Below are 13287 nucleotides of genomic sequence, written 5' to 3' on the forward strand. Positions count from 1 at the left end.
CATCTGGTCCTGGACTCTTATTTGTTGGGAGATTTTTGATAACCGATTCAATTTCTTCGCTGGTTATGGGTCTGTTCAAGCTTTCTATTTCCTCCTGATTGAGTTTTGGAAGAGTGTGGGTGTTCAGGAATTTGTCCATTTCTTCCAGGTTGTCCAATTTGTTGGCATATAATTTTTCATAGTATTCCCTGATAATTGTTTGTATCTCTGAGGGATTGGTTGTAATCATTCCATTTTCATTCATGATTTTATCTATTTGGGTCATCTCCCTTTTCTTTTTGAGAAGCCTGGCTAGAGGTTTGTCAATTTGGTTTATTTTTTCAAAAAACCAACTCTTGGTTTCGTTGATCTGCTCTACAGTTTTTTTAGATTCTATATTGTTTATTTCTGCTCTGATCTTTATTATTTCTCTTCTTCTGCTGGGTTTAGGCTGCCTTTGCTGTTCTGCTTCTATTTCCTTTAGGTGTGCTGTTAGATTTTGTATTTGGGATTTTTCTTGTTTCTTGAGATAGGCCTGGATTGCAATGTATTTTCCTCTCAGGACTGCCTTTGCTGCATCCCAAAGCGTTTGGATTGTTGTATTTTCATTTCCGTTTGTTTCCATATATTTTTTAATTTCTTCTCGAATTGCCTGGTTGACCCGCTCATTCGTTAGTAGGGTGTTCTTTAACCTCCATGCTTTTGGAGGTTTTCCAGACTTTTTTCTGTGGTTGATTTCAAGCTTCATAGCATTGTGGTCTGAAAGTATGCATGGTATGATTTCAATTCTTGTAAACTTATGAAGGGCTGTTTTGTGACCGAGTATATGATCTATCTTGGAGAATGTTCCATGTGCACTCGAGAAGAAAGTATATTCTGTTGCTTTGGGATGCAGAGTTCTAAATATATCTGTCAAGTCCATCTGATCCAATGTCTCATTCAGGGCCCTTGTTTCTTTATTGACCGTGTGTCTAGATGATCTATCCATTTCTGTAAGTGGAGTGTTAAAGTCCCCTGCAATTACCACATTCTTATCAATAAGGTTGCTTATGTTTATGAGTAATTGTTTTATATATTTGGGCGCTCCGGTATTCGGCGCATAGACATTTATAATTGTTAGCTCTTCCTGATTGATAGACCCTGTCACTATTATATAATGTCCTTCTTCATCTCTTGTTACAGCCTTTAATTTAAAGTCTAGTTTGTCTGATATAAGTATGGCTACTCCAGCTTTCTTTTGGCTTCCAGTAGCATGATAAATAGTTCTCCATCCCCTCACTCTCAATCTAAAGGTGTCCTCAGGTCTAAAATGAGTCTCCTGTAGACAGCAAATAGATGGGTCTTGTTTTTTTTATCCATTCTGATACCCTATGTCTTTTGGTTGGTGCATTTAATCCATTTACATTCAGTGTTATTATAGAAAGATGTGGGTTTAGAGTCATTGTGATGTCTGTATGTTTTATGCTTGTAGTTATGTCTCTGGTACTTTGTCTCACAGGGTCCCCCTTAGGATATCTTGTAGGGCTGGTTTAGTGGTGACAAATTCCTTCAGTTTTTGTTTGTTTGGGAAGACCTTTATCTCTCCTTCTATTCTAAATGACAGACTTGCTGGATAAAGGATTCTCAGCTGCATATTTTTCCTGTTCAACACATTGAAGATCTCGTGCCAATCCTTTCTGGCCTGCCAAGTTTCAAAAGAGAGATCAGTCACGAGTCTTATAGGTCTCTCTTTATATGTTAGGGCACGTTTATCCCTTGCTGCTTTCAGAATTTTCTCTTTATCCTTGTATTTTGCCAGTTTCACTATGATATGTCGTGCAGAAGATCGATTCAAGTTACGTCTGAAGGGAGTTCTCTGTGCCTCTTGGATTTCAATGCCTTTTTCCTTCCCCACTTCAGGGAAGTTCTCAGCTATTATTTCTTCAAGTACCCCTTCAGCACCTTTCCCTCTCTCTTCCTCCTCTGGGATACCAATTATGCGTATATGATTTCTTTTTAGTGTATCACTTAGTTCTCTAATTTTCCCCTCATACTCCTGGATTTTTTTATCTCTCTTTTTCTCAGCTTCCTCTTTTTCCATAACTTTATCTTCTAGTTCACCTATTCTCTCCTCTGCCTCTTCAATCCGAGCCGTGGTGGTTTCCATTTTGTTATGCATTTCGTTTAAAGCGTTTTTCAGCTCCTCGTGACTGTTCCTTAGTCCCTTGATCTCTGTAGCAAGAGATTCTCTGCTGTCAGCTATACTGTTTTCAGGCCCAGCGATTAATTTTATGACTATTATTCTAAATTCACTTTCTGTTATATTATTTAAATCCTTTTTGATCAGCTCATTAGCTGTTGTTATTTCCTGGAGATTCTTCTGAGGGGAATTCTTCCGCTTGGTCATTTTGGATAGTCCCTGGCATGGTGAGGACCTGCAGGGCACTTCCCCTGTGCTGTGGTGTATAACTGGAGTTGGTGGGCGGAGCCGCAGTCAGACCTGATGTCTGCCCCCAGCCCACCGCTGGGGCCACAGTCAGACTGGTGCGTGCCTTCTCTTCCCCTCTCCTAGGGGCGGGATTCACTGTGGGGTGGGGTGGCCTGTCTGGGCTACTTGCACACTGCCAGGCTTGTGATGCTGGGGATCTGGCGTCTTAGCTGGGGTGGGTAGGCAAGGTGCACGGAGGCAGGAGGGGCAGGCTTAGCTCGCTTCTCCTTAGGTGATCCACTTCAGGAGGGGCCCTGTGGCAGCAGGAGGGAGTCAGATCCGCTGCCGGAGGTTTGGCTCCGCAGAAGCGCAGAGTTGGGTGTTTGCGCGAGCGAGCAAGTTCCCTGGCAGGAACTGGTTCTCTTTGGGATTTTGGCTGGGGGATGGGCGGGGGAGATGGCGCTGGCGAGCGCCTTTGTTCCCCACCAAACTGAGCTCTGTCGTCAGGGGGCTCAGCAGCTCTCCTTCCCTTTGTCCTCCAGCCTTCCCGCTTTCTGAGCAGAGCTGTTCACTTATGACCTCCCAGCCGCTAAGTCGCGCTTGCTGTCGGAACACAGTCCGTCAGGCCCCTCCGCTTTTTGCAAGCCAGACTCGGGGGCTCTGCTTGGCCGGCGAGCCGCCCCTCCGCCCCGGCTCCCTCCCGCCGGTCCGTGGAGCGCGCACCGCCTCGCCGCCCTTCCTACCCTCTTCCGTGGGCCTCTCGTCTGCGCTTGGCTCCGGCGACTCCGTTCTGCTAATCCTCTGGTGGTTTTCTGGGTTATTTAGGCAGGTGTAGGTGGAATCTAAGTGATCAGCAGGACGCGCGGTGAGCCCAGCGTCCTCCTACGCCGCCATCTTCCCTCTCTCTCCCACCACATATTCAAAAACACTTCTTTTTAAAAAGTGGGGGGGGGGGGGGTGGATGTTTACAAACTATTTGTAAAACATCTAGATATTCTCATGGTTCTCTTAAGATTCTGTTGGAAGAACTTAATAATGAAGATGATGATTACTATCTATGAATGATCAGCTAGACTGTAAATATGCACAAGGGGGAAGTAATTAATATGTATTTTGGAATATGGAATATTATTTTTTTTGCTTTTTAAAACTCACTTTTATTTATTTTTTATATTAAATATAATTTATTGTCAAATTGGTTTCCATGCAACACCCAGTGCTCATCCCAACGGGTGCCCTCCTCAATGCCCATCACCCACTTTCATGAATTAAAAGCAGTTTCTGTGGCCAGATTTTCGAGGTTCTAACAACCTCTGACACTTATTTAGCCATGTGATCTTGGGTAAACCACTTAATCTCTCATTGCCTCTATTTATTCATTTATAAAATAGGTTGCTATGGGGATTAAAAGCAGTTATAACAGTGTCTGGCACACGGAAAGCACTATGAAAGAGTTAGCTATTATTGTTGGTCATCATTATATGCTGTAAACATCTTATTTAATAATTATATATTTGTTAGAAAAACCTGTGAGGTAGGTATTTTCCTTACTCTACTCATATGAGAAAACTTAAGCTATGAGAGGTCAAACAAAATTACAGAGTGACCGAGTCTTTAGATGTTGCCTAGTCCAAGGCCTCCCTCCATTTTAAAGTGAAGAAAAGGGGGTGTCCAGGTGGCTCAGTCAGTTGAGTATCCAGCTCTTGGTTTTGGCTCATGTCATGATCTCATGGTTTGTGGGCTCAAGCCCTGTGTTGGGCTCTGTGCTGGGTTGGAGCCTGCTTTGGATTCTCTCTTTCTCCTTCTCCCCTGTCCTCTCTAAAAATAAATAAATAAAGTAAAAAAATAAAGTGAAGAAGAGAAAACTGAAAAGCAAACTATAGCTAAAATAGAGCCTAGAACTCAACAACAAGGCTCTTCCCTTCAGTGATTCTCAAACTTTGATGGGCACCAGAATGCCCCAGAGGGCTTTCCAAAACGCAAACTGCTGGATTCTACCCCCACAGTTTTTGATTTAGTAAGTCCAGGGTGGGGGCTGAGAATTTTCATTTCTAACAAGTGCTCAAATGATGCTGATGCTGCTGGTCTATTTTGGGAACCACCATAACACACCATAGTTTATCCATCTTTTTTCCTTTTCAACATGGACTACACAGGTTGTGAGGGCACAGAGCACTCATACAGAAATGGGAACCAGTGATGAACCTAAGAAAAAGACATAGCTAGCAGCAAGAGGGTAGAGAGAATAGTCTTGGTTTGTGTGGTACTTTCCCAGTTTTAACACTAAGTTCTGAAGCCCAGGAAACCCCTCAGTCCTGAACCCTCCTTAATAGTTTGTTACTCTAGATGAAGGTAAACAAAAGTGCTGGTTAACTGCCAAACACAAAAGGACATATTTACTAAGAACATGGTAATTTCTGGTGAATTTATTTGAAAATGATTTATTAATTTTTTCTTATTCCAACAAATTTGTATTATGTAGTGATTATGTTAGGTGCTATGGAACACTATGATAGGTGCAGTGCTCCTGACCCACGGATCCCATCCCACCTTAGCAAAAGGTAAAAGTAACTTTACACTGAGCTTGGTAGACAGAGACTCCATGCTTACATATTCAGGGACACAAGAAAGAGATGTAAAAAAGAAACGTCTCACAAAGAAAGTTTTCAATGCACCATGGGCAATACTCAAATGATTACCTTCCTTCTTTCTTCCTGTGAAAAGAGTACATTGTAGAAAAGTATGGATTGAAAACTTAGGCAAGCGAGGGTGAAATAATTAATGAATCAAGGTCCTAGGTGAGACAGAAGGTAAAGGAAATCCTTTAGCGAGAAAGACTGATCTGTATCCCTGTCTCTCCAGAGCCCTGAATATGTGATTTGTTTGTTATAAATCAATGCTGACTGTAGTTAAAATATAATTTTCAAGGCTAAGTTAAGCAAGACTTCAAAAAAGGTAAATATCCTGATGAATACTAATGGTGACATATTTCAGGAGTATATAACAGTAGGGAGAATAGACTGCATGTTAAAGTGTTACTTCTGCTCTGATTGCTAACGGGTATATTCTTTAAAACCTAGACTTAATTATCAATCTTTTGACCTAAGGATGACAAATTTCATGAAGACCCTTAAAGATTCCTATATACTACAAATAAAATGGAGAAATATTTTGAGAACATACTTTAGGACACTGGGTGAGTCAATTAGATAATGCATAAATTACTAAATGTGAACTAGGGACTCTTTGTGAATATTAGATTAGACTCTACTCTCTATCAGAATATTGGTTTTGATTTGTGACTTTTATCCTCACTAATAATGCTTTTTTTCCTCTTGTGCACATAGTAGCCTGGATTCTCTTTCATCATTCTATAGTGGTCAATGAAGTTATTGTACAGCTTCACTTTCAATGAAACCTAGGGAAAATAAGCCTCATACCCATCTCTCTGTCTCTCTACCCATATGTAAAGGAAGCCATTAAAAAAATAAAAGAAACAAGGTATTAAACTTAACCCTGTCAAATCTTAGCAATTAAAACGTGTAATATTTTAAGAGAAGAAAAAAAAAAGATCAGCAGAAATGGAGAAAACAGATTGCATCCTAAATTCCGTCAAAAGAAAAAATGCAAGTTTGGATAATGATGTCCAATTCTTTGGAAGCACATATCTATCATGATGAGTTCACTGAACAGTCTTACAGACTAACCCTCTGTACTCTCTTGTGGCGTATGTGTGTATATATGCATTATCATATGGAACCTCAGAAGTCTCTGAAAACTTTCTGTGATTATCCCTCACACAATTATTGAACTGATGGTTTTGTTCCACAGGAGCTATTGTGACTTCATAGTTTAACTCCTCAAGAGATGACGTGGATGGAGATAACTCTTCTTGTAAGATACAAACATGTGTTTGTATTTAGTTACTCCCTTATCACAGAGCTTGTGTTATGAAGCAATTTCTGTAGTATCTGTAGTTATAGGACACTGTAGGTATAAATGTAGGGTTTAAGTTAAACTCTTTAATCCACAGGTGTATGTAAAGGACTGTCCTAAGGTATCCTCCAGCTCACTGGTTCTTAAAGAGTGGTCTGAAAACACCTGTAAGGATCCTTGAGACCCTTTTAGTGGGCCTGTAGTTTAAAACCTATTTTTATGATAACATTAAGGTGATATTTGCCTTTTTAACTCCCATTATCTCATAAATGTACAGAGGCTTTTCCAAAGGCTACCTGATGTGTGATGATGTCATCTCTCTGATACTGAGAGGGATGTGTGATTTTGTGTTCTTGAATTTTAAACATTTCTCAGTCTTAATATCTAATACAGTTAGTATCAATAGATATAATCCACATCCAAGAACTTTTTTGGGGTACTCAATGACTTTTAATAGTGTTAACGTGTCCTAAGACCAAACATTTTGCTTTATCCTGCTTTATAAAGGCTTTGGTATTCCTAAAATGCTTTCCTTTCTAACTGATCTAGTTGCAACTTCTGTTTTGTGTGATGAGATAAAGAGACAATTTGAAGTAGATATTGACACAATATTATGATGCTGATATGAAATTCTGGTAGGCAGGGTGTCGGGTGTGTTCATAATCCTAATGCTGTCAATTTTAAGCCTGAAGCCCCAAGAGACGAGCAGTGTTTAATACATCATCCCTTGTTAAATAGCAGCCACAGAGTTGGCGATAGCCAGTGAAGGATTCCCTGCCATGCAGGACACGCCAGTTGTCTATAAATAGAACCTGTGAATGGGCAAAAACAGAGAATAAAACACCATCAGAACAAGGGCAGACCAAAGGAACTCTAAATCAGAAGAGATCACTTAAAAAAAGCTTTAGGTTGTTCTCTGATTACATTTGATGACATATTTTTCTTTTTGAGATTAAATAAACATTTGGAACTTAGGATGTGCATGGCCCTGCAGCAGGCTGGGTGGAAGTTACAAAGATAAGTTATAGTAGGTAATAGGTCCTGCACTTGACAAACTTGTTTCTTGAGTATCTATTGAGTATCTACACTGGCTTCATTTTATTGTTATTTGACATCTTTAAATCAAAATTATTTGACATCTTTAAATCAAAATTATTTGACATCTTTAGAGTTTGGCACCCACCCTGCCAGGCTTTAGTTTGACCCAAAACTCATTCTCAGGTCTCCTCAACTCTACTGTCAGAGTCCGGTGTGCTGTATACCAACGATGGACAACATCATAAGGCACAGTATTGATGACAGCTCTGTCATAGTTGTTGTATCTAAGATGAAATCACAAGAAGAAAAGATATCCTCAAACACATGTTAAAGACACCTTTTGCTTATTGAACAATTCTATATAAGGCCTTTTCTATATTCATTACTTGTCCTAGATAAGGTGGGAATAAGTCAACGTTTTCTTAGGAATATAGGACTGTAGAGAGGAGCTCCACTGCCTATTGACCATATATATATTTTTTCTTTGGAGAATCTGGGGGTAGGAGATAGAAGTAAGTTCTAGCTGGTTTCTCTTCTTAGGATATGATGTTTTATCTAAAGTACATTCTCTTGGCCAAATTTTACAGAAGCACTGGGGAAATATCTGAGCTTTCTATTCATCAAGCTGAGGTGGGCAAGAGAGGTGATACTAACATGGCTTTATTTTTAACAGAATGACTTAGAACTTCTAAGTGTTTCCCTTTGGGGGGAAAAGCCAAGCTATAGCTTAGTGGACAGTTTACCCAGGGATCTTCATTAATTCATTCATGTAACTCTAACATTTATATGAGCAGCTCCTATGTGCTAGGCGATGTCAGGTGTTAAAGACACAATGATGAACATAGCAGATGTGACCCCAGCCTTTGGGGAGTTTGCATTCTATTAAGAAAGACAAATGAAGAACAAGTAATAAATACATAGATAGTTACAGATGCTATAAAGAAAAAATACCGTAATGTAATAAAAAGTGATTGGGAAGTCTATTTCAGATGGAGTGTTAAGTGAGGACTTTTTTGAAGAAGTGATATTTAAGCTGGTACCTGTATGATAAGATACCAACAATGTGACATGCTGAGGGAAGAGTGTTCCAGGAAAGAGGAATAGCAAGTAAAAAGCATTAGGATGGAAAGGAGTTTCATTATGTTTGCAGAACAGCAAGAAGGCCATGTGGCTGGAGCTAAGTAAGCAAGCGGAATAATAGGAAGGAATAATGTGGAGGAGATAGCCATAGGCCAGATCATGTATAACCTTTTAGGCCATGGTAAGGACTTTGGGTTTTATTCTGAGTACTAGGGGAAGCCACTGAAAAACCTTTGCTAAAAATATTGGATTTTTTTTCTGTCTTTTTTTTTTGTTTTTACTTAAGTCAAATTAACCTTTTACTGAAGTATAGTACATATACATAAAAGTACATAAATCATAAGCCTGATGAATTTTCATGATGTGAACACATTCCTTCCCCTAGCATCCAACTCAATAAACAGATCATTACCCATATCCCAGAACACTCCCTTGTCCCCCTTTCCCATCTTGTCTCTCCCCTAACTCACAGATAACTACCATCATGACTTCTGTCACCAAAGATTAGTTTTGCTTGTTTATAAACTTTATATAACAAAAAATACTACAGAATGTACTCTGCTGTGTCTGGCTTATTTCATTTAATATATTTGGGAGATTTATCATTGTTGTGTTATAGAGAAGTAGATCATTTATCCTTCATGCTGTATAGAATTTTATTTTGTGACTATACCATAATTTATTCATACATTCTACTGTTGATCGATATTTGAGTAGTTTCCAGTTTGGCACTTTACAAATAATGCTGGTGGTGCTGATCCTTGATGGCAACATAGGAAACTCCCAAACTCACCTCCCCCCATGCACATACCAAATCTATTAGCTACACATGGCGAAACTTCCTCTGAAAGAAATCGAGAAACTAGCTGAGTGACTCCTAAACATTGGGCAAATGAAAAAAAAAAACTCACATCAAAATGGGTGGAAGATGCTGAGACACAATCTTACTATAAACCCCACCCCTGGTGCAGTAATTAGGAGGGAACTCAATTCCAAGCTTCTCTCTGAGGACTGAAGAGTTAAAAGTTTCTTAATTGGCTGCCTACCCAAGGCTTAGTGCAAGGGAGCATACAGATATGCTCAGATCCTGGTCTTGCCTAGAAAGAAATCTACTTGTATACTTTAAAAGCTGCTAACCAAGAGTCTGGCTTCTAATTAGTTTGCATCTAGGTGCTGACTGAGATCCTCCCTTTTGGGAGACTGACAGGTCTTGACACGCCATCAACTACTGGGAGGCACTAAGAACAAAAAAAAAAGTGGCTTAGACAATCATATAAGTTTGAGAAACAACCAAGAGCTAAGGCTGAGCTGATTTATGAGATCCATCTCCTACACAAGACCACTCTGTCAAGAGTGGGAGAGGTGGCTGTTTTATCTAATATGCAGGAACCAACACAGAGTGAAAAAAATGAAGAAACAGAAGAATATTTTCTAACAAAAGAACAAGGTAAAACTCCAGAAACAGACCTTAATAAAATGGAGATAAAGGGTATATTTGACAAAGGTTTTTAAAAATGGCCAAAAGATGCTCACCAAGGTCAGGGGACTAATGCATGACAAAGTGAGAATTTTAACAAAGAGATAGAAAATGTTAAAAAGTAACAAACACAAATACACGCTGAAAAATACAATAACTGAATTTACAAAGCTAATAGAGCAGACTAGATAAAGTGGAAGAAAATATCAGCAAACTCAAAGGCAGAAAAGTAGAATTCATTCAATCAGAGGATGTAAAAAATGAAAAAGAGTGAAGATAGACGAAGGGAATTACAAGACTCCATCAAGCAGACCAATATTCACGTTATAGGGGTCCCAGAAAGAGAAGAGAGAGAGAAGGGGGCATAAAGCTTATTCAAAAAAAAAATAATAACACAAAACTACTCTAACCTAGAGAAAGAGACAGCTACATCCAAGAAGTCCATGGAATCCCCAAAAGAGGAATCCAAAGAGACCTACACTGAGACACAATATAATTAAACTTTCAAAAGTTAAAGACAAGAAGATAATCTTAGAAGAAATAAGAGGAAAACAACTTGTTGCATATAAGGGAACCCCCATAAGAATATCATCACATGGCAGGCCATAAGGGAGTGTCATGATATATTCAGAAAGATGAAAGAAAAAAAAATCCTTTGAAACAATACCCTATGCAGCAAATTTGCCATTCAGGATTGAAGAAGAGACAAAGAGTTTTCCAGAAAGCAAAAGCTAATAAAGTAGTTCATCACTACTAGAATTGACTTACAAGAAATGTTAAAGGGACTTCTATAAGCTAAAAAAGGCCCTTATTAGGAAAAACAAGACATATAAAAACAGACACATAGATCAATGGAACAGAATAAAGAATCCAGAAATGGACCCACAAATGTATGGCCAACTAATCTTTGACAAAGCAGGAAAGAGTATCCAATGGAAAAAAGACAGTTTCTTCAGCAAATGGTGCTGGGAAAACTGGACAGTGACATGCAGAAGAATGAAACTAGAGTACTTTCTTACACCATACACAAAAATAAACTCAAAATGGATGAGACCTCAATGTGAAACAGGAAACCATCAAAATCCTACAGGAGAACAGAGGCAGCAACCTCTTTGACCTCAGCTGTAACAAATTCTTACTAGACACATCTCTGGTAGCAAGGGAAATAAAATGAACAAAAATGAACTATGGGGACCTTATCAAGATAAAAAGCTTCTGCAACAAAGGAAACAATCAACAAAACTAAAAGACAACCAACAGAATGGGAGAAGATATTTGCAAATGACATATCAGACAAAGGGTTAGTATCCAAAACATAAAAGAACATATCAAACTCAATACCCCCAAAACAAATAATCCAGTGAAGACATGAATAGACACTTTTCCAAAGAAGAATCCGGATGGCTAACAGACACATGAAAAGATGCTCAACATCACTAATCATCAGAGAAATGCAAATCAAAACAAGGATGAGATATTACCTCACACCTGTCAGAATGGCTATAATTAACAAGTCAAGAAACAATAGATGTTGGTGAGGATGCAGAAAAAGGAGAAGACTTTTGCATTGCTGGTGGGAATGCAAACTGGTACAGCCACTCTGGAGAACAGTTTGGAGGTTCCTCAAAAAATTAAAAGTAGAACTACCCAGCAACTGCACTACTAGGTGTTTACCCAAAGGATACAGCAGTGCTGATTTGAAGGGGCACATGCACCCCAATGTTTATAGCAGTACTATCGACAATAGCCAAAGTAGGGAAAGTAGGGAAAGAGCCCAAATGTCCATCAACTGATGAATGGATAAAAAAGATGTGGTATCTGTATATACAATGGAATACCACTCAGCGATGAAAAAGAATGAAATCTTGCCATTTGTAACAACGTGGATGGAACCAAAGCATATTATGCTGAGCAAAATAAGTCAGTCAGAGAAAGACAAGTATCATATGATTTCACTCATATGTGGAATTTCAGAAACACAACAGGTGAACATAGGGGAAGAGAAGGAAAAAGAAGATAAAAACATAGAGGGGGAAACCATACAAGACTCTTAAATACATAGAACAAACAGGGCTCCTGGAGGGAAGGTGGGTGTGGACATGGGCTAAATGGGTGATGGGAATTAAGGAGAGCACTTGTTGGGATGAGTACTGGGTGTTATATGTAAGTGATGAACCACTGGGTTCTACTGAAACCAATGCTACACTGTATGTTAATTAACTTGAATTTAAATAAATAAATTAAGAAAATAATGGCTGAAGGATAGGAAAATAGTTCTATCTAAATATTTCCTTTTTCAATCATCAGGGAACAGTATGAAAAATTATATGCCAACAAACAGGACAACATGGAAGAAATGGACAAATTCCTAAACACCCACACACTACCAAAACTCAAACGGGAAGAAACAGAAAATTTGAACAGACTCATAACTAGTGAAGAAATTGAATTAGTCATAAAAAAATCTCCCAACAAATAAGAGTCCTGGACCAGATGGCTTCCCAGGGGAATTCTACCAGACATTTAAAGCAGAGTTAGTACCTATCCTTCTCAAGCTGTTCCAAAAAATAGAAAGGGAAGGAAAACTTCAGGGCTCATTCTATGAAGCCAAAATTACTTTGATTCCTAAACCAGACAGAGACCCAGCAAAAAAAGAGTACAGGCCAATATCCCTGATGAATATGTATGCAAAAATTCTCAACAAGATACTAGCAAATTGAATTCAACAGCATATAAAAATAATTATTCACCATGGTCAAGTGGGATTAATTCCTGGGCTGCAGGGCTGGTTCAATATTCCCAAATCAATCAATGTGATCCATCACATTAATAAAAGATAAGAACCATATGGTCCTGCCAATAGATGCAGAAAAAGCATTTGACCAAATTCAGCATCCTTTGTTAATAAAAACCCTCAAGAAAGTCGGGATATAAGGAACATACTGAAACATCATAGAAGCCATTTATGAAAATCCCACAGGTAATATCATCCTCAATGGGAAAAAACTGAGAGCTTTCCCCCTGAGATCAGGAACACGACATGGATGTCCACTCTCACCACTGTTGTTTTTTTTTTTTTTTAATTTTTTTTTCAACGTTTTTTATTTATTTTTGGGACAGAGAGAGACAGAGCATGAACGGGGGAGGGGCAGAGAGAGAGGGAGACACAGAATCGGAAACAGGCTCCAGGCTCCGAGCCATCAGCCCAGAGCCTGACACGGGGCTCGAACTCACGGACCGTGAGATCGTGACCTGGCTGAAGTCGGACGCTTAACCGACTGCGCCACCCAGGCGCCCCATCACCACTGTTGTTTAACATAGTATTGAAAGTCCTAGCATCAGCAATCAGACAACAAAAGGAAATCAAAGG

At 39.2% G+C, this 13287-nt stretch overlaps 1 protein-coding gene across 5 annotated transcripts in view; it reads right to left on the bottom strand.

Annotated features, from left to right (window-relative positions):
- Positions 1 to 4794: 4794 nt before the first annotated feature.
- The window catches only part of TMLHE (trimethyllysine hydroxylase, epsilon), a 102631-nt gene continuing 94138 nt past the window's right edge, over positions 4795 to 13287 (bottom strand). For all 5 annotated transcript variants that reach the window (XM_040467136.1, XM_040467137.1, XM_040467133.1 and 2 more), the window contains 2 exons: positions 7506 to 7644; positions 4795 to 7134 (listed from right to left, as the gene is read on the bottom strand). In XM_040467136.1, the coding sequence (XP_040323070.1) occupies positions 7003 to 7134; positions 7506 to 7644 (271 nt within the window). In that variant the 3' untranslated portion in view covers positions 4795 to 7002. The remainder of the gene's footprint in view (positions 7135 to 7505; positions 7645 to 13287) is intronic.

The sequence above is a fragment of the Herpailurus yagouaroundi genome, unplaced genomic scaffold (assembly GCF_014898765.1).
Source record: "Herpailurus yagouaroundi ecotype Mexico unplaced genomic scaffold, PumYag 67209, whole genome shotgun sequence".
NCBI classification, from domain to species: Eukaryota; Metazoa; Chordata; class Mammalia; order Carnivora; family Felidae; genus Herpailurus; species Herpailurus yagouaroundi.